At 40.3% G+C, this 24,823-nt stretch overlaps 1 protein-coding gene across 1 annotated transcript; it reads left to right on the forward strand.

Moving 5' to 3' along the window:
* The first annotated feature begins 6,410 nt into the window (after positions 1–6,410).
* Positions 6,411–10,740, forward strand: LOC139214346 (alpha-amylase). The gene is made up of 9 exons (XM_070845178.1): positions 6,411–6,602; positions 7,270–7,416; positions 7,823–8,020; positions 8,192–8,422; positions 9,200–9,333; positions 9,566–9,788; positions 9,869–9,990; positions 10,114–10,239; positions 10,501–10,740. The coding sequence occupies exons 1-9, from the start codon at positions 6,435–6,437 to the stop codon at positions 10,688–10,690; spliced, it is 1,539 nt and encodes a 512-aa protein (XP_070701279.1). The 5' UTR covers positions 6,411–6,434; the 3' UTR covers positions 10,691–10,740.
* Positions 10,741–24,823: the final 14,083 nt, after the last annotated feature.

Below are 24,823 nucleotides of genomic sequence, written 5' to 3' on the forward strand. Positions count from 1 at the left end.
AAAGAAAAGGTAGATTTCAGTCTTTCCCAAAGGCCATGCAACTGCAACTCTGCACCCTTCAGTTCTCTGTTATTGTAGCATAAAAGGCAACGAAAGTCTAAGGAGGAGAAACTACAAACATTTCAGAAGCAGTCAGTACAGGGGAGTTCGGGAATTTTCCTCACAGTAAAACTGTTGCTCAGCTTATGGCCGTGAAAGCAAAGCTCTCATTTCCCGCTGACTACTGTGAAAGAGGATCATAAAATTGACTCCATCTGTAATTTTATGGTGAACTTTCCAGTCACCAGCAGCACAACTGCATTCCTACTATTAAGTTCTATTAAAAATTCACTTGAAGGCATGTATTGCATAGCATGATGTGCTTCATTTGACAGTAAAATCATGGCATGAGAAGGATTTGAACACAAATATCCATGGGCGTTTGACTTGATGGTATGTTTTCTGAACCTATTTTGGTTTATTATAATAAAGATGTTAATTCATTAGTTGATTTACAGACAATTCAGATTTCTAGGTAAAGTTTAGTTCTTCTCAGTCTGAGATGACAAATTTATAACAGAATGGATGCGTTTTCAACTGGGGGAGTGGTGTTTAAAACACGTGAGCGTGTATCAGGCAGGGAGGGTCTAACAAAAACGAAGCCATTGGTAGTGTTGCAGGAAATGTAATTTCCACTGTTTTTAGAGCTCGCCACATACTACAGATTGGAAGTCAATATATCCCAGTCTCTGCTGCTTCAATTCTGAAGATCTTCTCTCACAAGTCTGATAAAATTATGGCTTTCTATATGTGTGTGTGTGTGTGTGTGTTTAGGGTTTGAACCTGGCCTGTGTGTCTGTCTCTGTGTCAGCCCTGTCAAAGTGGTAAGACTCACTGATGTGAATAATTTGGGAGACACTGTAATGAATATGGTCAAGATTAGTGTCTACATGTGTCTCTTTAATGTCTCACTGTGAGAAGCATGTGTCTCCACCAGAAGTGTTTTGTGGGCCTGGATGGAGAGCATGTGTGTGTGTGTGTGTGAGACAGGAAGAGAAGGTGAGGGAGTGTCTAAATGTGAATCCGTCTAAAGATCTAAAGGTGTTTGAGTTCATGTCTGCAAATGTGCATGTTTGTCCGTACTCGCATTTATTTGTTCGTAAGTGTCTGTGTGTGTGTGTGTGTGTGTGTGTGTATTAGCAAGAGCGCGAACCTCTCCTGGGGGACTTCCGCTGCTGCTGTTATTCTTTGCAGTGAGATGGAAAGCTTTTCCCGACATCTGCACAACACATCATCATGGCAAAAAAAAAGGGGGGATACTGGACTGAAACTTTCCTTTGGAAGAGCCTGTGCATTTCACTTTATAGGACTTTTTCCTCCCCGGTATGCTTAGTTTAGTTGAGGAAACCTGAAAAGTTCCCAAAATGGGATTCATCTATTGAAAAATGTGGTGACACGCTTCTTGTCAGAGCAAGAAACACTTGTTAGTACACTTGATGGCATTGCTGGGATCATTAAAAAGCCATGCAAAGTCAAGGGCTGTAAATTTTTGCAGTACCCAGTGAAGCAACAAATGCTTTACATCAGACTATTACCAAACCATAAATGTGGTTAGTTTTCATTTGACACCTCTTCATCCAATATAGTGTGGATTTTTATGTTTCCAAAACCAGTGAGTGATGCAGCTTAGCCCACTGAGTTTTGTGTTAAATACAACCCTGCTTGCTTTGTGTCTGGAATATCATTTACTGTAATACGACTATATGAACTCTGCACACTGCGCCATTGCTTTTATCCAACATGCTTATGTGCTGTCTGTTCGCCAACAGCTCGTAAACCTGAGCTGTCTGGCTGAAAGAGCGACCTGAGGTGTACGAAGACGAGGTTCATACAGCTTCTTATCCTCTGATCAACTGGCTTCCCCCCCCCCCCCCCCTTTATAGTTTTTACTCTCCTTTCTCTTTTTCCACTCACTCCCTCTGTGCATTTCCTCATTTGCCCTGAACTACAGCAGCGCCCCCCTTTTACCACCTCACGCGCTCTTCTCTCTCTTATTTTCCTCATTTGTCTTCAACACTACACACTCCCATCTCCCATTCTCTCTTCTCCTCTTCTTTCTCACTCTTAACCTGCTGACCCCATTCCTTCCCTTTTCTTTTTATCTCTCTCTCGTTCTTTTTTACTTTCTCTTTCCGCTGCCTCCAGTTGACCCTCCGACCTCCCCCCCTTCTCCACGACTCATCGACTTTCCCATGACAGAACCAGGGGTGGGAATCAAATGACCAGCTTCTCTCCTTTCACCTGGTCTCAGAGCTCGAGCTGTGAAAGAGAGCTTTGTCCCCCAAACCCTTCATCGCCTCTGGAGGTATGTCCTGTGTTGTCCATACAGGAAAGGACTTTGGTTTGACTGGAATTTTGGGGCCCATGGGAAAATGTGAGTGAGTTAGGGCCTTAACTCTCCCACTGAAATCTCCTCCCACAGAACATGTTGCGTCATCAGGGTGAAAACTTCATGACAGTAATTCAGAAGAAACCTTACAGCGGATATAACTGACATTTTCAATGTGAAAACAGCGTGAATATCACCTGAATCTGCAGCTCTACTTGGCTTTATGTGGCTTTATAATGAGTTTCAGTGCAGTCTTCAGCTGTCCACAACTTTGGTTGTTTTGGTTCACTCTCTCTGCTCTCATAGTGTCACTTTTCGGATGCAGAAAGCTGCTAATTTTCAGCGAAAAATCTCCAAAAGCCTCTGTACATGACCTCATCAGCACTAAACAGCAGACGGACAAAGATAGCAACTAGCTGGTGAATGTAGTGGAGCATTTAGCAACTAAACAGCAAGTATTACAGCACTGAGAAAGACCAAAAGCAGATGAATGATAATATCGTTCAATAACTGCTGGATGAAAACATAAGCAAATGTTTGCAAGCAAGTTCAACTGCGTCAGCTTAAAAAGTGATGACATATCAATGCTGTGATCACAATTTGTTCCTGCTGCCCTCAAGTGGCCAAAAAATGTTATTGCAGGTTTAAAATATTGTTTCAATTTCCACACAAAAAGAGCTTAAGACCTCACCACACACATTAAGACGTCAGGTAATTTCATATTTGATAATTATCTAATCTCATGTGTTTTTTGCTTTTACAGTTCAGATTAAGATTCAGCAATATAAAATGCTTTTGAGTGTGCTCTTGTCTGCTTTTGTTAGAGTTATTTCTATAGCTTCATATAACATCAGAGAACTGTGCTGCTGCTGCTGCTGCTGCTGGGAAAAAAGGGCATTGCAACCCAACAGCAAAACCTGCACCGTAAAATTAGATCTTTATCCCTTTAGTCCTTATGTGTCAACACTCACAGTCTGCCCCGAGATGAGTTATTAGGGAGTGTTTCCACCACAAACGTGTCGGGGCCCCTTCATTTTTACATGCCTGTGACCCACAGACTCACTGGGAGGAGTGACCCGAAACGAACCCCAGTGAGGCAGGTCAGATGTCCGCTTGACACACTCTCGGCAGGAGGGACGGGAGGGGCAGGAGCTGGGTCAGACAGTAAGCAGGTGGGATGAGGCATGATGAGGCTCTCAGGGCCATATTTACTAAATCTTCAACACATGCAAACCTACAGTCAGTATGGTATACTGCCTTTTTTCTTTTACGTAATACACCCACAGTGACACAGGGACACACATCTGTGTGTTGTCAGTTGTGGGTAGTGAACACTCTTAATATTGCTTTGCTGCTGTAATATTGCACTTATTCAGCAACAATGTGGGATACAATCGATAATGCAGCAGGTAATGTTTACAAAACTTGTGGTTTTTGGTGACTTTTTTCCAATTTCTATGATCTATCAGTAACTAATGAAATTATTTTATATCATAAACAGAGGTATTTTGTCCACATGACACTATATGCACATTTTGTTATACTTCCTTAAGGGAAAATGTCAGAAACAACATAAAACACAAGCCAATACACAGTAAATATACTGTGTTTTAAACGGAGCAGTTTCTTTCAGGAACCATTGGGGGAGCTATTGTTATATGAAACTACACCCCATCATAACCATTACACTGTAACATGCTGCCTTGGGTTGTACAGTGACTGACTCACACTGCTAATGTGACGGTGTCACAAGTCTTCCAGGGCTGCGGTTCTACAGAACCATTTCAAAGTCCATTTTAAAGTCTGAAATACCCCACTGCTGTCTGTGTAAAGATACTACTAATAAATGCAACATGATCATTTTTTTCTTCTTCTCTTGCTCTTACTTGTAAAGTAATAACTGGTAAACATTCCCTTTACTATTAACTGGGTGTGCACATTTGATGAAAGTGACTAAATTTGCAAATGACCAGTGAAGCAATGGTATTTCACCAAAATAAAGAAATTATTTGATAGACACATACATACTATTTTGTGCATCAGAAAGTCAGATAAAAATAAAGAGGCGCAGACAATAAGCCAATGTATAGTATGTTTTGGGTCAATTGGACATCAGAGAGGTTAGTTCTCCTACAGACAAACAAACAAGTGCAAATTGTAAATGTATAAGTCGGAACATCTCTTGCAAACACTGTTATGCAGGCATGCCAGCAATTTACTGCTTACACAACGTAACAGAGTCATACACACGGAAGCATTCACGGACAATTGATCTGTCTCCACATGTATAATTCAGCACCAAAGACTCAATACATTTTGTATAAACATTCATGCAGTGTCGCATAAATGCAGCTCAAAAATACCACATTGCAAGTGAAAGCCCTGCGTTCAAAATCATACTGAAATCAAACCAAAGGAGCAAGAATTAGCAGCAAAATGAATTTTAAGTATCAAAGGTAAAAAGGTTTCAGTATGCAAAATAGCCCCCATTCAGAGTGTTATATCCAGCATACACATATAACTGGAATATTATTACGAAGTCATTTATATGTCAGCAGCTTTAATGTTGTCAAAGTAGAGCTAATTTTAACAATTTTATACATGGTTAGTATTTTAATCTTTATGTCTCATATGTAGTAAATCTACTTACAATCCAGCAAATAAAAAACAGGAGGCAAAAAAAAAATACACAGCTCACTTTTCTAACTCATATACTCTGCTCTTTAATTTGAGCTGCAGATTGTCTGCTAGACTCTTTAAATGAATGATAAATATATTGTTTGTCTATAAAAAAAACAACTTCCTTAAGGTTATTTAAGGTATTTTGAGGATTAACCTAATGCAGTGTCGTACATTTCTCTCTTCCCCCATATGGCAACTAGGCAAAGGGGTCATATTTGAAGCCCCTCATGGGAAAATGCTTGTGTTTTGTCAGGGCTGGTTCAGTGAACTTGTTTTACATAACATCTTTGAATTCCTACCCTCCTCACTCGAGTGAAGCTTATCTGTATTTGTTTTCCTTGATGAAAAGCAGATAATACCACTGTGAAGTTATACAAGGACACGTTTTGTAACGCTGTTTTTTTGTTTTTACCTCAATTTGTTGCCAGGAAAATTTTAAACTGATAATAAAATAAAAGTACATTCTAATAATATTCTAATTCTAGTAATATTCTAATATTGAAATTGCCATGCAAAAACAAAAAAAAATCAGTATTAACATAAAACTGTGATGTTACCAATGCTATTCAACATTTAGGGCCTCTTGCAAAGTTCATGTGAAGGACGATCACTTCATTACATAAACACTCAAATTACTCATTATGTATAAATGTGGAAAAGGAAATGTCACTGGCTACATTTACTTTCCCACATGTAGCCACTTTTCCAATATATTCATCCAAAACACAAGCACCTACTACAGAATTTACCTGCCTCAGCTTTTTATTTGCTTTCCCCAAAATAGATTTTTGTTGCCAATCAAAGTTTAGCAGCCCAACGTTTGAACTGACTGTTGCAACATCGTCTGGTTATTGAACTCAGTTAGTGAGCACATACTGAAGCAGGATAAACCCCAAACTGTCCTGTTTGAATGGTAAGAGCTTTAAAATACAATTTGTATATATCTATATTTGAATCAGTGCTAGATAAATCACCTAAGTTGGTACTATGCTAATATTTAAAGCCAAAAATTAAGGTTTCTTGGGCTGGTGTTGCTGCTGAATCCTTGAAATTATTGGTTCAGTTTGTTTTGGTGTGCGGAGAGGTTAAGATTCGGTGCAACAAATATGTCACTGTCAGTAAATGATTAAGAAAGCATTGGGGTCTTTGCCACATTTTCAGTCCCGTTAAGGTACTTGTTTTTATATTTGGGAAAATAGATGCACACCTCATGTTTCCAACCTTTATGTGCCTTAAAGGTAGGAGGTAGGAAGCTGTGAGAAAGAAGCACCTGTCTAACCTCCATGCTGAGCCTCTCATTGGTCGAGGAGAGAGAGAAAACGAGCATAAATACTAACGGCGAGGCAGCAGATAAGTGTGTTTTTCTCTCTCATTCAGGGAAAGCATGAGGCTGTTCATTCTGGTGGCTCTGTTTGGGCTCGGCCTTGCCCAGCACAACCCACACATCAGGCACGACAGGACGGCCATCGTCCACCTGTTTGAGTGGCGCTGGGCGGACATCGCTGCAGAGTGTGAGCGCTTCTTGGGCCCCAATGGCTTTGGTGGAGTTCAGGTATGTATGGTTGAACACAGGTGGATGGTTAACACAGGAATAGTTCAAACAAACAAAAAATCCTAAAGATCCATAAGTAGACATAATTATAATATAATAATTATTATTATATATAATTATTATTAGTTCTTCATAAACTCTAAACCATAGAGTTATTGTAGTTAACTGGAAGGGTTTAACTGTCTTTCTTATCCTCTGACTCCATGCCTTCATTTAAATTCAAAGGGATACTCCAGTGATTTAGTATTGCTCTCCCATAAATTTAGAGGACTCTCAAGAGAATGATTAAAAATAAAAAAGGATATATATTATGTCAATGCTCAGACTTTTAGTATAGATCATACTTAAAAAATACTTAATCCTAATTTCCCATAATTCATCTGTTTTGCATCTTTTATTAGCGCTCTGAATCCTAAATGTCCGTGTCTTTCAAATCCAACACCTCCAGGTTGTAGGCTTTGTTTAGCTACTGTACACTGTTCTCACCGGATGAGTGGTACAGTACTCTGCACAACAATTAAACTAAACTTTGTGTGTAAAATGCTGAACTGCACCTGGAATAACTACAGTGAACTCTAAATAACCCTATTTAACAACAACCTCATGTGCGCAGACTATTCCTATAAAAGTGATCATTACTCTAATGTCTTTTCTCTGTGTTGCTCAGATCTCCCCTCCAAATGAGCACATTGTGCTCAACAGTCCCTGGAGGCCTTGGTGGCAGAGATACCAGCCAATCAGCTACAACCTGTGCTCCAGATCTGGCAGTGAACAGGAGCTGAGAGACATGATCACCAGATGCAACAACGTTGGGGTAAACTATGTCACACCAGTGTTTTGGTGAAAGGCATTAGGAGCAATGTTCCTGTGCCTTTGACAGCACCTCGTAAATCTACGGCCTTTTTACCTGATACATTACATAACATTTGATGCTTTATTCACCATCATCAAACTGTCTTATTACAACATGCACCTGGGAAGAAACACACCCACATTTTAATTTTAGACAGCCTGCTCCTTATTTGTTTAGAATGATTTGCTTCGGTTCCTGGACCACTCAGCGTTACAGTGAACCTATATTGAGCAATGCAGTTTTGACACATTCCCATGACCTGAGATTGACCTCAATGTGCTACGAAAAAAAAGGGCTGAACATGGACAGACAGATTGGGAGGTGTTGATTGGTTGTGTTGCACCTACGATCCTGCATCTACCCACAGGTCAACATCTATGTGGACGCTGTCATCAACCACATGTGCGGCGCTGGCGGCGGAGAGGGAACCCACTCTTCCTGTGGAAGCTGGTTCAATGCTGGCAAGAAGGACTTCCCCAGTGTCCCCTTTAGCCACTTGGACTTCAATGACTATAAATGCAGAACTGGCAGTGGCAATATTGAGAACTATGGTGATGCCAATCAGGTAATGAATGTCACTTTGAAACATTAATGGATCTGTGTATTTTCACTCCATTCAAGAATTCATACAAACAAGTCAAAAGATTCGACAGTGAGCCATTATTTGACTTTTTTGATTTAAGACTAGGATAAAGAATAATTAAATAGTGATGCAAATGCTCATTTGCTGCTCCAGGTGCGCGACTGTCGTCTGGTTGGTCTGTTGGACCTCGCCCTGGAGAAAGGTTACGTCAGGGGCAAGGTGGCCGACTTTATGAACAAGCTGATTGACATGGGTGTGGCTGGATTCAGAGTGGATGCCTGCAAGCACATGTGGCCCGGTGACCTGTCTGCTATCTACGGCAATCTGCACAACCTCAACACCAAGTGGTTCAGTGGTGGCTCCAGACCCTTCATCTACCAGGAGGTCAGTTTTTCAAAATGTCTTTTAGAGGTTTACTTGATTTGAAATGATAAAATATGTCAAAAAGATGGAAGAAAATATATCAACATGCACACAACCATTAACTTCAACTAAATACCTACTGTATACTGCAGTGCTGAGAACATATACTGTACCGTAGATGCACATGTCATCATGTTGAGCGGCTTCACCTCTCTGTATCTGATAGTTGTGTGTTTTAATGGTATTTCTTGCTGAACCAGAAGGCTGGATGAACTTATTTGGACTTGATTTGTAAGTAAACATGCAGCCAGCGAACATAAACTGCTACCATTGAAACTAATTTGCATTTAAGTTCACGATTGGGAATGCCCCAGCTGAAATCTACATGCAAGCATGCGCTAAGATGAGCACTTACCGCCCATATGACCAATATTTGTGACTGAAAGTGCAAACCAGCAGCCAGCAGAGCCGTGGGAAAATGAGCACAGAAATCAAGATGACAAACACAAACATACTGCACACACTGGGAGCAGATGGTAATAACCAAGATGACATTACTAGTTCACAAGCACTGGTATATATGCAGGTAATACTGATGCTATAATATAAAAGGATGACGCGTGTGCTCCATCTTTACAAACAACATGGATATTTAACAGCAGAAATGTGTTTTTTGTTATTGCTAAATCAAAAAAGATTACTTGTTTTTGTCAGTCCATAAATCACCAGAACTCAATCTAAACCGTATCCACTTAGAATGGTATTGATGGTCTGAATTATGTGTTGATTTCCCTCTAGGTTATTGATCTGGGGGGTGAGCCCATCACATCTAGAGAGTACTTCCATCTGGGAAGGGTGACTGAGTTCAAATATGGTGCCAAGCTGGGGACTGTCTTCAGAAAATGGAATGGCGAGAAGCTGTGTTACACCAAGTATGTGTGTTTCTCTTGGTGTGCTTAAATCAAATATCAAATTTATATTTTTTTTTTACATTTTTTAATCCAAATTATATAATTCAACCATTTCTAGAGACAAAACATCTGACAAAATGATTAAATTAATTACAACGTTCAGAATTAGATAATTTAGGTAACATTTTGTCCAAACTTGGGTGTTTTATAAGTGTACTCCTCATTATTATTAAAAATGTATTCTTGTGTGCAGGAGCTGGGGAGAGGGATGGGGTTTCATGCCCAACGGCAATGCTCTCGTCTTCGTTGACAACCATGACAACCAGAGAGGCCACGGTGCTGGTGGTGCATCTATTGTTACCTTCTGGGACTCTAGGCTCCACAAGATGGCCGTGGCCTACATGCTGGCCCACCCTTACGGAGTGACCAGGGTGATGTCCAGCTTCCGCTGGAACCGCCACATTGTCAATGGAAAGGTAGGTTGTCTTTTAAAATAGGAATAATGACAAAATATGATCTATGGTGTGTAACTCATTCGTCCATCGTGATTTTGTAGGATCAGAATGACTGGATGGGTCCTCCAAGCCATAGCGATGGATCCACCAAGTCTGTTCCCATCAACCCAGACCAGACTTGTGGTGACGGATGGGTGTGTGAGCACAGATGGCGTCAGATCAAGTGAGTCCTCAGATAGCAAGTGACAGGGAACTATTGACCTTGCAAACTTCTGCTGGGTCCTATTGATGTGAAAACTATGTAGATTATATGTTAGAATGGTATTTTGCCATATCTTCCCTTTAGGAATATGGTCATTTTCCGTAATGTGGTCAACGGACAGCCTCACTCCAACTGGTGGGACAACCAGAGCAACCAGGTTGCCTTTGGACGTGGTAATCGTGGTTTCATCGTCTTCAACAATGATGACTGGTAAGAACTATTTGCTAAGTACGCTAACTGGTACTAGCAAATAACTAATTTCACCCACTTATATTAAGTAATAACCAGACTGTAAGATGCATGTATATGCAGATATAAAAAATACTGTTACTTCCTAAAAACTGCAAACAAATTGGTTTGCATCCTGTTCTAATAGAAAATACTGTGCATGAGGAAGATCCTCTCTAAACCAGTTTAATTGTGACATTGTGGTGATTTTATAAGAAATATGTACCTTTTCTTCATCTTTAGGAACTTGGATGTGACCCTGAACACTGGCATGCCCGGTGGCACCTACTGCGATGTCATTTCTGGCCAGAAAGAAGGAGGCAGGTGCACTGGGAAGCAGATCCATGTTGGCGGTGATGGCCGCGCCCACTTCAGAATCAGCAACAGAGATGAGGACCCATTTGTTGCCATTCATGCCGAGTCTAAGCTGTAAAAACACACACATGTACAACTTCAAATAAATCTTGTTTTCATTAAATTAAATTATTAATTTGTTGTTGTTGTTTTTTTCTACTAATGGAATAAAAAAAAAAAAAACGCAATTTAGTTCTGCTGCCGTGCCTAGTAGTTACATTTGCTAAATTATGATTGGTTTAGTAACCAGGTTACTGGTTTAGAAACTGGTCAATTGATACATGAATGACAATAAAATGGTTCAATCATTTTAACAAGATTTTGTTTAAATCTCTTTGTAATAGATGTTTAATCAGACAACTACATGGCGCTTTAGTGTCCTGAACAAGACCTGGGATGCCTGCGAATGTTCTTCCTGCATTGTGTATTCTTCTCCTCCACTGGGACGACTCCTTGCCATCACACTGCAGCCACTTCAGTTTCACCTGAGTGCAAGCTGGCATCCATCATTAGGGTGCCGTTGGGGCTAGAGGGCCAGTGAGCCAACTCTCCATTGTTACTTCCTCTCTCTCTCTGTCCATCTTCATGTCCCGTCACCACCCTCCACCCTCCCAGCCCACCCGCTGAGTCCCCGTCAGCAGGTCTGGACCGGTGACACTGGAGTGCCAGCCACCAGAGGTGAGACAGCAAAGGTGATGTCTGACAGAACATTCAGTTCTTCACGGTTGTTATGGCAACATGACCCATGAGCAGAAAAAACCCTGGAAATTCTTTAAGGCCTCATGGAACGAATAACACAGCAATAATTGAAAAGGAGAGTCTTATTTACTCAGTAAGGACGGTGTAAAAACTGACAGTAACTGACTGTAATGTGTCCTTACAATACAAAAATACGACTTTGGAGTGTCAATGAAATCATGTAGATCAAAGTAGAAAGCAGTGGTAAAATATAAATCATTTGCAAACCTGTATCCTCACATTAATCTTTGCAGCCCTCTAAAGTTGTGAATTGGAAGGCGATGAATGTTGTTCACAAAATGTGCAAGCAAGAAAGTCAGTGTGACGGAGAGTGCAGGAGAAGGATGGAAGGAGACCTTAACATTGGACTAGCCTCAACATATTGCAACTGCTAAATTATTGACCCTCTCTCCATCTTTTGGTCCAGCAGCTGTGAGGGCCTGTACCTTCCGATTAGCAGCAGAGATGTCAGTGTAGCAGACCAGGGTCTTTGGTCCTGTCATCCTCACTGATGCTTTGTGACATGGCTGTCAACGGTGTCCCCATCGTGTTTCATATTTCATATGGTGCACCAGACCTGCCTGTCACATCACCCAAGGAGAAAGACAGTCATCAACTTAAAGATGAAGCAACTGAGTGTTTTGATCAGCTGTCTCACTCTGCTCTAAAAAAGTCAAAAAGACAGTGTAGGTGAGGTTCATGCTATGCTCTGATAAAGAACAGGGGTTTTTACAGCATTGTCAATTTACATATAATAAATGACAGAATGCAAAAAAAAATATTTTCAAGCCTAACTAGCTTTTGTTTGAACATAATTTTAATAAAATTTGAATTAAGAAAACTTAAATATGGCTTTATTACACTACAGTAATGATCGGTGCTGAATTGTTTTTGATGGCTATTGCTGTAATCATGAACACATCATCCCATGATTCCTTGAGCAGTGTGGTACCTGGGTAATGTTCAGCTTCACATCACATGGGGGCAGTATTGAAGCAAGAACTATGAAACATAAGAATTTCCAAACCAGGATTAAAAAGGTCCATGAGACATTTTGCTCTCTCTGAAATTAAATTCACAACCACTTGAAATTCAACATAAAAAGAATTCATGATTGATGTTTAATTTTACGCATTAAGTATGGATAATATATATCGTCAACGAGAGTGTAAAAGAGGTGAATGATGTATGACCGTATTGCTCATACAAACTTAATACATGCAAAACTGCATAATGTTTGGCTGTCAGTGTTTGCTCCCAGCTGATGCAGACCCTGCCTTCAGTGTTCGGAAATGTGAGCAGTTCACTGTTTACTCGCATGATATTAAGTTCAAATTTTTCAACTAATCATTCTGGCGAAGCCCTCAGCACAGAGAAATATTGATCCCAAGCCCCTGACAGAATCTTCATCCATTTTCTTGTCACTGGCAAGTCCTGTCAAGCTTCCTGCTTCCTCACTCTATAGCTGTCAAATCATGTCTGTGTGTAGAGGCACTTTCACCATGGCAACATGTTATCGCAACTTGTATGTTTCCAAGTGACACCTTTAAGTACTTTTAAAAGTTATTAAAAAAAAAAAATCAACTCTGATGAAGTCTGATCTGATCTGTATGAACCTGGAGAAAACAAGGTTTCAAGATTAATCTATCTATTTAACAAATTGTTTTCACTTGTTCTATAGTTTTGAAATTCACACTTTTTTATGCATCTTGACCAGATGTATCAGTCTCAGTCATACTCGTTTTTAGCATGTGAGATTTGCCTGTTTATGCTTGTACTGTATTTATAACGATGTTGTGATCATGTGTTCATGCCACCCTTTTCGCCTATTGATAAAGACATTTTAATCTCTGCGCCAATTTTACATTGATTGTGTAAAAGAAACTGGAATGAAGTGAATGAGGATGTTTTCAGTAACTCTTACACTGGTCATAATCATCTTTACATGATGCCATAAAATGATTCCAAAGAAACTGAAGCATCATACAAGTTACATATGCTGAACTGCACCTCACTGCTTCTTTACTGGTACATGTCCTACACACTGTCTCTGGAAAGAGTATTATAATAATAAGTGTAAAAATACACATACGCATAGTCTGTAATTTAGCCTATAGAATCACTCTAGTCAAATAGAACCAAAACACACACATTCCAATTTAATCCAGTGACAGAGAGTAGAAAATAGCATGAAATTACATTGATACATTAGTACATTGGTCTGTGTCACAGTTACCCTTTTCCAACACCTTTGCTGTCCTTGCAATGAGCTTATTCATACCCCCCACCAACAGATTATGCAGCAGCACACAGAGCAACGTGAAGGTTGGCCTTTTGTGTCCTCATACATTTCTCTGCTTTAGTCTTTAATGATATCATTGCCTGGCTAAGTCATCTTTTATAGCTGACACCCCACAGGGTGGCCAATATTTAGTCTATGGTGTGCATGTGTGGGCGTGTGTGTGTGTGTGTGTGTGTGTGGTCTGTACCCCAGGCATCCTAAACATAGAGAGTGACAAGCCCTACTAAGCCCTGAATCTTCTACCCAGTCTCTATTGCGGGGCTAAAACACCACTATGTGAAGCGGGCGCCCAGCACAACTTTGAAATAATTGAGACAAACTCATTCAGTCGCGGCTCATTTGATATAATGAGCAAAGTGAGCTGTTCAATTTGCATACTGATAAGATGCCTCCATCAGGATACATAGCCCCCTCTCATAGATATTCACAGTGGATATTACATTTAATTGGAGCATGGGTTTACTTAACAAACACGCTAAGGGAAGTGCAAACTAAGGCTTTTTATTAGGCCATTGCCAGGTCTTAATCACCCCAAAGGCAAATTGGGCAGTGGGTCAACAGCTTCCTGAGTCATGTTGCGAACAGAAGTGCCTTAGATACGGGGTTTAACACAGATTGAAAAGACTGGAAACACAAAGCACATTTGGTCTTTTGAAATTTGTTCTGAAAAGAAATCCTGTCTATTTCACCAGCATTTATATTTCATGTGTTGGCTTTAGGATCTTATGTGATGACCCCTTTCAGCTGTTGCCTTGTGCTTTCTTTATTGATCCCTGTTATTGCAGTGGAAGTCCCCTGCTGCTTATGTTTGCTCCCTCACATTCTCTCCCCATTCCAGCAGATTCCAATTGCACAGGTGCTCTGCCTGGCTGTTTGTGTTTCACATGGTGGTATAGCTGAGACCAAAACAGTGATGGCAGCAGTGCTGGCTGGTCTAAATCACACGTTTGTGCAGAGGCTCCGAGCACTGCTGGAGGAATTGGACCAGCGACGCACCCCAAGGCCTGGTTCCAGAGCCCACAGGCTTGTGGAGCAAGGCTCTCTGAAAGGGAGCAGATGGTGACATGAATAGTGCAGAAGGTCCCGTCCACCCCCACCTATTGCCTTGCGTGCAGCACATTACCTCAACAAACGCTTCTCATAATTGATGTGCTGGAATGGACCCATCATCACTGGATTTTGCAGAGTAGCAGAATCATCAAGGTCATTTCTGCTAGTTTGACATGCTCACTACTGTAATGCAGGGTCTGGGACTTCTTCAAGAGGAGCAGACTTCTTAAAACTTCTTGGAGACTACAAGACACATCCTGGATTTGTCTGTCTCTGTGCATGCAGCACTGCCGTGGAAAATGGAAGTTGATGGCTTACCTGACAGTTGAAGGGGTAATTTCATATCATTTTAATCTCTGTGAGCGATTCAAAAACACTTTTCCACCTAATTCCCTCTCTGCTTACCAGGCATTGTGGGGGGATGGGTGGGGGCCCCCACAGATGGTTTAATTATACATGGCAGCCCTGGGCAACACATAACGTTAAATTTATATGGCTTGGTTTAGACAGAGCATGTCAAAATCTGTTTTGTGACCGAGTCAGCCCAGAACTCTGCCACTGTATTCCCAGTTTAATTTACAAAAACATTAAGTCATGCAGTTTCCCGTTAAAAACCATTTGAAAATGATGAACCTGCGCCTTGAATCAATTTCCATGCTTTCTGCATCAATATTTAACAGTCAACCTGATAAGCTGCCAGCTTCCAACTGTCTCTGCAGTTCATCCACAATTTACTGTATACAAAGGTTCCCTGGAAGAGGTTGAATATTTGGAAAAGTTTTTATCTGTCCAGTACTTAGCAGATGCTAAACTAACACGATAAACATTACATCTGGTAAACATGCATGCAGCATATTAGCACTGTCACTATGAGCCTGTAAGCGTGCTGATATTAGCATTTAGCTCAAAGCCCCACTGTGCACAGGTGCTAGCATGGTTGCTGACTCTTAGTCTTGTTAATTATTAGTTACACAGAGCCACACCTGTACCTGTATGTTTGCTTAAATTATTTTTTATTTATGTTATATAAATTATGTTTTTTCGGGAAATTCACTTTGGCAGAGTTAGAGGAGAGTAGAGAGTTAGAGGAGAAGATCTATGCAACTCTCATGCTTGTTGGGTGAATATGAAGCTGGAGCCAGCAGATGGTCAGCTTAACTTAGTTGGTGTATAACAGTGACTTAGTCTTTACACTGAAAGGCAAACAAGCGTATTTCCCCAAATTTTGAGCTATTTCTTTAATAAACTCAGACTCACACCGTACTTTGTCTTTTGGGTATAATTCACTCCACCATCCCACGTCCCCTTGAACTTGTTTGTGTTCTCTACCTCTCTGTGTGCAGGGTGCAGCATGCTTTATCCATTGGTTACCATATTGGTTATGACTGCTACTGTAAGAATATCCTTGTGTGCCGTATGTTTGCCATGAAAATTGAATTAGCAAGCTTCCCTGCTAGCGTAGTTCATTGTAAGTTGTTGATAGCTTGTCACTCACAATGCAGCATTCCCAAACAATGACCAAACCATGGGCTGAAGACATGTAAACCCAAGGGAAGATGTCACATTTCCCAGGGATATTCATGAGCTTTTTCTGGATTTAAATCTGCATAGAGGAAAACAACAACAAGCAACTGGCCTATCCAAGGTGAAACACAAGTGTTATTTTATTTATGCCTTCCCCACCGCAACACTTCCCCCCCCCCTTCTTTGTCTCCTCTCCCTAGGGAGCTGGGCCGCCGTGCCCCAGAAAGCTGACATGCCCAGGCTGAGGGAAGCGGGTGCATTGGGGGGAGATAGGCAGCTTCGTGGTCACCCAGACAGAGCTGGCACTGAACACATGCAGCAGTTCTCCTCCGCTGCACCAACACACACTTTCCCCAAGCAGTCGCTTGACCTTCAGAGACAACAAGAGGGTTTGGTGGGTGAGTACAGACTGAGGAAAAAGTCAACTTTTTGTCAGATGGATAAGGGTGTGGCAAAAGCCATTACTGATGTTCACATGCAGTAGTGTTCACGTTAATGATTATGGTGATTAAATTCAGGTTCTTCTTCTGCTTTGTGCTTTAAAAGTGATAGTAAATAAAGTATGTCATTTTTAAATCATTGTTATTCAGTATATATATATATATATATGTCATGGGATAAGTGGCAGGTCTTCTCCTCCCCACTTTCTGAGAGCTGCTCCCCTTTCTGCCAAAGACTGATTGGCTGAGAGCAAGATTGACATGTCAACGACAGCTGCCCGGCAAACTAGCCCTGTTAGGTCAATGCACCCTGACAGCTAGCTGACACCCCAATTTCCTGATGAGGCGCCTGCTGTGTGCTGTCTTTTAAGGAAAGCTTAAGACATCTTCTTCCCCGCCCTCCCGGTCCTCCCGCTTAATTTCTTTCCATCACTTGTCATCTGATTATGCGGTTGTTCACTTTGTTGTGTCAGCAGATGGAGAGGGGGTTAATGACTGGGGCCTGAGAGTGCTTTGGTACGCCCCCACCAAGCAGCACATGCAACTGAAAATAAGAGGAATGGAGTGAGTGGTACATGTGTGTACATGTGTCACTGCAAAAAGCCACGGGCAGTCTCAGCAACATGCATGCTTTCTGTATATTCTTTACTTCAGAATACTGTGTACTGAGAAAAACATAAAAAAAAAAAACCTGAAAAGAGTTTCTCAAAAAATGCACCTATTAAATAATATACCATATTAACGCATATTATACATCTACAAGTGTCCAAAGTGATTTGCAATAAGTAAGTCTCTCCATCTGATACTTGTATGTATTGTGATGACATCCACATATATGTATATGATAATGTTGATTCAATTTATATTTGTTGTCTCATTTATATACAAATGGTATTTGTGTAAATGACCATAAAACATAATGCATTAAATTTCGCAATAATGTTGTTTGATGATATAATGCAGGCTTTCAGAGGTGTCCACCATAAAAAATGTACCACTGCAAAATGCATTGATTCAGTAAACATATCAACTCTGGGATTACCTGATAATAGTTACTGTATGTGGCGGTAGTGTCAAGTAATAGACCTCGTCTCACATCTCTAATAAGTCATATCATCCCTTTATCAGACATGGTTTAATGAGTCAGCATAACGGCCTTTTTCCAACCCCAGATCTGATTATAAACATGCCACTCTGAACACGCAAACACCTCTGGGTCTTCCTCGTCTACCCAGGTATGAATTTGCTTCATGCTGTATAATGAGAGTCAGTATGGGGTCCATATGGTTACAGCAGGGTTGGGTAGGAGCGGAGATAGGAAGGGGGTAATGCACGTTTTAATGAGATGTGAGTCTCTGTGGCACACCTGCACTCCAGCAATCTGTGAGGATTGCTCACTAGAGCCTGGAGAGGTATAAGACCTGAGTAAAGTGCAATATAAAAGCCTTAGAGTGCCTAAAATGCTGCACTGACTTCATCAACAACTGTATTAAATGCATTAGCCTGGCTGATTTGGACAAGACCCTGCTGGATTTTCCCTCTGTTGACAATGAGCAACACAGAGAGCTAATCAGGTATTACTTCTAATTCTTTTCAGCATGTGTTTGATGGTCATTTGGCTCTCTGTAGGTTGCCGTACAGATTGGATATGGCCCCGAGTGGATTGTGCCTCACAGCGTCTGTGACTCAGCCTATGTTATCTCTCTCTTCATAGTGGGCAGTTGGGCATTTGCCCGCCACATGGCTGACTCTGAGCGATTCATTTCTGCCATGTGTCACAGCTTGGCCTAGCTGCCTTTGTAGCATCTGTGTCACATGACAATGATGTGATTGTGGGGAAGAAGCAGCGGTGATGATAGCCAGCTTTCAGGTACTGTAGAGACCTACAGGCGATGCCGCACAACAATTCAGATGGAAATTTAATCTGTTTTGTAAATGTTAATGAAGTCATCTTTGTTTGATCAAAGGGAATAATTCATCCAATCTGTAGGGACAAGCACACACACAGCACAGCATTGATTCTATAATTGTTTTGACCTTGACGTCTTGAAAAGAAAGGATCAAAGTTCCTCTGTGGCATGGCCAACAGTGCACAATATGTTAACTGTAGTAGCATTTATTGCCATTGAACGAAGCTCTATGATTTCATGTTGCATCCCAACTGAGCTAAATTATCGTGGTTTGACTGGGAAATAGCTGCTCAAGGTCAAACTAAGACAAACAACACGTTATCCTGAGCCAGAGGGGGACCGATTTGACTGATCTTGCACAAGAAAACCACACCAAGACCACTGGGGGCCTATTAGGGGCTACAGATTGTAGGGCCTTGTCATGCATTTACTCTATTTATGCCTCTCAGTTGTCTTTTAAATAATGCATCTCTGTTTAAGCACAGTCCTGCTTTTTTAAACGCAGCACCTGGCATGCTTTGGTATTCTGCAGTTTGCTCCCTCCCAGGGCACAGATTTTTATAAGGCTTTGTGAGGGGGCTTTGGTTCGGAGATGTGAGGGGAGAATATGACTTAACTGAGAGCTGCTGCATGACAATGACGTTAGTTGGAGGAATGGTTGGTTTGTATTGTGTAGTGGCTGGAACGTGCAATGCATAATGTAATAGGAGGGAAGAAGATTGAGAAATGAAAGCACAAAGATCTAGCAATCGTGATTCAATTAGTATTTCTGTTGTTCTAAATATAGCAAGTCAACTTGTTTGAACTATTTGCACACTTTCTATGAAAAATGCAAGGTTAAATGTAGTTGTTGTTGTGTTGTATTGTATCTTTTCACAACAGAAAACACAACATTCATGTACTGCAGTGTGCTTGAGAATATTTCTACCAGCAGGAGGGCAAGGTCTCGTATATAGGTATGTATTTGTGTGGATTTCTCTCTAATTTGGTTATACTGTAAGTGTATATTCATGATTGCAATTCTTTGCACGTTCTTTTCCATTTCTTGTTTATGTGCATTCTGAGTTGGGTATTTTTAAATTTGAAGTTTGCTACGTGTTGGAGATCTCAGTTCAAATGTATGTGGCTAATGAGGCCTCTCAAAGGCCTATTAGAGGAAGTGCTCTGGCCACTCTGATCTGGGTGGTTAGCACTCTTCCCCCCATTGGACCTTTGATTCTGACCCAGTTTGTAGGAAAAGCATAATGAGCTCAGTGTTACTAGGTTTATTCTCTCATTAGCTCTGACCTGTGCTCGACAGTATTCTGTCGTCCTCTGCAATAGAATTTAAGTCTTTTCTATTAGTTCTCCACTTACTTACCACAGATAAAGCTGCAGTAAGTAACTTCCAAACAGTGGAGGCGAATTTTATGTTGGCGTTTGTAAAGTTTTGTCACCTGATTGTTGTCAGTGTTTGCTGAAAATCCAACCAGGTCACATTAAGATCAGGGTGAAACTGCAGTTAGAGCATCTTTATCTTCAGTCATGAGCTGTATTGTCAGTTTTATAACAATGTGATATGTTTTTCAGTGTGTAGTGTAAGTCAGTAGTGTGAGGTAAATATGTTATTTATTGTATCGACCCAACAAAACCCAATCACTATTTCTCCATTCTACAATATAGAGAGCATCCTTAAAGGGAAACACCGTGTCAGTTTGCATGTCTTTACATGATTTACATGTAAATTCACAGCGCAACAATACAGACTCAGGAAAGTCACAGGAAATTAGAGCGACATCCAACGAGTATATTTCTGGGTTAGTTAGGTTGATAGCAGTGTAAGTTTTCCAGGTGGGTAGGGTATAACAAAAGGTGCTATTACGTTAGATTATGGGAAAGCAGAATACAGGGTTTTGTCATTTGACCTTAACTAAACCACATTTCTCCATGCAAATGGGTATAATATCAATATATGAATTCAAAAATATCACAGCAATATATTGGAAAGTTTTCAGGTGATACATGGTCAAATGTTATTTGCTATAAGGTGCTTGTTCAATGTCAAAATGCGCACCATTAATGAGTAACTCCTACTCCACACTGAAGCAAACAGTAGGGACTTCATGATTAAAATTCCAAAAGATCTGAAATCTACATTTCATGATACTCTGATTTCAAGAATCAAAAGGCAACTTCCACATTTTCCCTCCCAGTGTTTCCCACAGCATTGCTATGATTGGCTACCAAATGTGTGTCTTCTCAATCACAGAAGGCTGCACAGTGTGGGGGCGTCTAACTCTGCAGTGGAACAAAAGTCCTGAGACGGGCCTCGGATGGACCTAGAGGCAATTAAACAGGTTTTATAGTCATTTCATGTCACACTGTTGGAACCTGCAGAACTTTTTTCACCGAGACTTCGGACTAATGACAGACTGTAGACTCATGACTCATCACTCAGGTCAACTGGATAAAGTTAAACATCAAATATGGACAAGGTACCCTGCAGGGCTTGTGGCTGTTGGAAACACGCTGGTTTGTTGAATTACAAGATTGGCTGTCTGAAAACCAAAAGGAACTCAAACATTGACTGTCAAAATGTATTTTATGTTGTTTTGGATATGTTTTGCTCAAGGCACTTTGACATGGTATGTCAAGGACGGATGGACAGCTGTACACACAGTGGCTGGGACCAAACTTTTGCAAAGTACCTCCACCTCCTGCCTTTAAACACCCAATCCCTTCTTTAACTGTGAAGGTTTCCATAAACTAAACGCCAGCAGATGTCACCAGAAGCAAAAGTCTGTACACAGGGAGAAGTATGGATGAAAAAATTGTTAGTAAAAGTAAAAAATGATAAAAAAAAAGTTGTCAAAGTAGTTGAAGGAACTTGTGTTTAAAGAAAGATGCCTTGACTAATAAAATGTTCCTCAAAACAAGATTACAAACATGAAAGGACACAGATGTAGAAAAACAAAAGGCAGGAATTTTCACCCCTCCAAGAGTTTGTACATACACACAAGCATACATATGAGAGAGAGAAATGAGGAGATTACATGTCTTAGCTGGAAAAGCCATTCTGAAACCTGCTCAGTACAAAAGCAAATATCAATGATAGCGGTATTAAGGAATTTAATCAAGGACTTATTTAACATGGTAATTGGTGGTGACAAAAGCAAAGGACCCAATGATTAACTATTTGATGATGACAATTCTGCATCCTTTATCAGTTGTAGTTGTATAATCTAATGCAGTCCCCTACAGATTCACTCCTGGTATTCTAGGGAGGTAGTATCGCTGATTTTCAAAACACCCCTCTCAGACAAATGTTTAGCATATTCAACATCCCCGGATCAATATGTTGTCCGGCAATAGCGTCTCTCACACTTGAAAATTAATTCACTGGTGTCGACCTCTGGCTTGAGTTTTAGTGAAGCCAACATCATCCGCCTGCTGATGGGACAGAGAGGGACATAAAGCAAATGACCCGTTTTAATAGTCCACATCAAAGCCGCCAATAAAAGATCACATGTGGCAGGAACTACCAGGATCTCTTACAATGACCTTAAAATGAGACGCAAAACGTCGTGTAGGTTGTGGCAAAGGTCAGCTTGCTATTGATCTTTTCACAGCAGCATTTCCTGTTGTGCTTTGATGGGTAGCAATGTAGACATTTGGGGGGATTTGTTAATATCACACCATATCATACTGTAGCATTGCTATATTTATACATTCTATACATATTTTGTATGTATGTATGTATATATTCTATACATACATACATACATACATATTTATACATTCAAAGGTGAACTGCATGCAAAAACACATGGATTTTGGTCCAGAATGATCCATCAAATGTGCAGTATGTGTAGCATTTGTTTAAAAGATTTCACAAAATCCTTACCGGAGCTCAGAGATGTAACTATACTGTATATGTCACAATGTGACCATAAGGATTTACCAACAGTTGCCCATAACCATGAACCTTCTCCTGCTTTCATTTACAACTACACCCTACTCATTGCAATTTGTGTCAGAATTAAGTGACAACACAATTAAACAAATCTGGTTTACTTTTTAATTTTGGCACAATTTTCCCTCAACATCACATTCCAGCATCTTTTTGCTATCAAAGAAAAGTATAACTCATCCACCATTAAATACCACGATAATGATGTTTGCCAGATGCATTCGCTAATTTGTTTGTGTTCCATTTATAATTACGATATTTCCAGTGTCGCTTTGATACACAACTGTTGAATACTAAGTAGGTCTGCTGACATTATACTAGTGCATGTTGATGTAAGCATAAATCAGCCTAGTTGTACTTGTTTTTTGCTCGAACAATTTCAAAATAATGATTAATTCACTGGCATTCTGCTTTATCAGTTTTTGTTTGTCCTTTCAGAAATGTTTCTCTATCTTTAGGTTTGGGTCTTTGACTGTATATTAAGATGGATCACAGCTCCCCAAAAGTGAAGGCAGAACATCTTAAATAAACCTAAAAAAAATAAAATGTATTATCTTGATCTGGCTATGGTGCCTAAGTGTAACCAAACTGAGACCATTTCAGGACATTAACCACATGTTTATTGTTGCTACTGTAACAACAGAGCTATAAAGCAACACCATAAATGTTTAGTGTGCCATCTTTAAAAGCTATTTTCCCTAAACATTTTTTCACCTAGGTCCTAAAACAGCCTTGTGTAATTACATAGAGTATATTATCATAAATGAAATACAGCCCTGTGAACTAGTAGATCAATTCACTGATGCTCTAAGTAACCTGTTGCTTTTTTGCTTTGTCTTCCATTTTTCCTTCTTTCTCACTGCGTGGACAACATAAATGTACTGTGTTAGACTACTTCATGCCTTTACTATAGTAAATATAATACTGAAGCACCTTATCATGCATTTCTTTTCAGCTGAAATAAAACAGCTAAGGATCAGTAAGGGACAACAATGCCATACACGCACACGTGTAGCCAACAGAAACACATTTGTATCATGGTGATATCACACACCAATCCTTAAAGTGATGCCTATAATGTCTCTGCTGCAGTGAAATGCAGACACGCAAGCTTGAGCTAGTTAACTACCCAACCAGCAGAAAAACATTCAACCTGCAGCAGCAGGTTTGTGGGAAAACTGCAGACCTGGCAACCCTGTTCTTCTGAGTGCACTTTTCAAGTTTACAATATTTGAGATTTGTAATTACTGAATATACTGTGTGTCTCTGTGATAGCATTGTTTAAATGTTATTGTAAGGTTCATTAAAGACAACAAACAGATAATGATAATAATAGAAACAGATCATTCATATGAGAGACTTCAATCTCTTTTTTTTTTTCTGTGCTTTACTTTGTTTGAAGTGGGCCTGGCTCACCTTGAGCTCACCCTGCAGAAACATTTCATTCACAGTCCAATGACAGTTTGGGCTTTTTTGCCTAAGTTTATATGTTAGTATATATGTTAGACTGTCTTTAATTTTGATTGTTGATTATGTTGTTATGAACTTAATGTTAAACTGTTAAACTGATACCAAGTCTTTTGTGGTCTCTAATGTACCCAAATCTCACCATTCAAACCAGCCACGAAAATCTGTGGCAATCACATAGCATGAGAAACAGTTACAGAATAACTAGTTTGGATTAGATAATAAAGTGTGGGTGTGATTACATGCATGCATTGGAGCACTCATATTATTTGTCCTGTTATATTTTGGTTAATGATGTTCCAATGAAACTGGTTTGTAAAATGTCATGATAACAGAAATAACTATGTAACATGGCCATAACTACAAAAAGACTCTTCGTTTTTTTCCCTTTAATACAGGAGAATCAGACCATCCAATATTAAACCCACATCGCTCACCACCTCTAGTCATCAATGATCCGGGGATTAGCCTCTGCTGGTTATCTGAAGCCACCGATGACAAAGATAGAGAGGACTAGGCAGATTAGATGAGAGTGGTATATTTCTGTACTCTCTGATCGGGTGAAGGAAATGATGGATGGACTAATACCTGCCTGGGTCTTCCTCCTCTCCAAGAACGGGCTTTATTGAGGTCTTTAGATTCACTTATCTTCAGGCCCCCAGGTTATCTCTCTCTACTCCTTCAATGACAAGTGCGACCTCAGAGAAGCCCGGCAGATACTCTTTTCCCTAAACAAAAGAATTGACGTTTCTGCATTTTCTGTCTTCCGTGATTCAGATCAAGTATGAGGCCAACCTTTTGCTCAGTTTTACAAACAATAGATTCATTTAGT

The sequence above is a fragment of the Pempheris klunzingeri genome, chromosome 15 (assembly GCF_042242105.1).
Source record: "Pempheris klunzingeri isolate RE-2024b chromosome 15, fPemKlu1.hap1, whole genome shotgun sequence".
NCBI classification, from domain to species: domain Eukaryota; kingdom Metazoa; phylum Chordata; class Actinopteri; order Acropomatiformes; family Pempheridae; genus Pempheris; species Pempheris klunzingeri.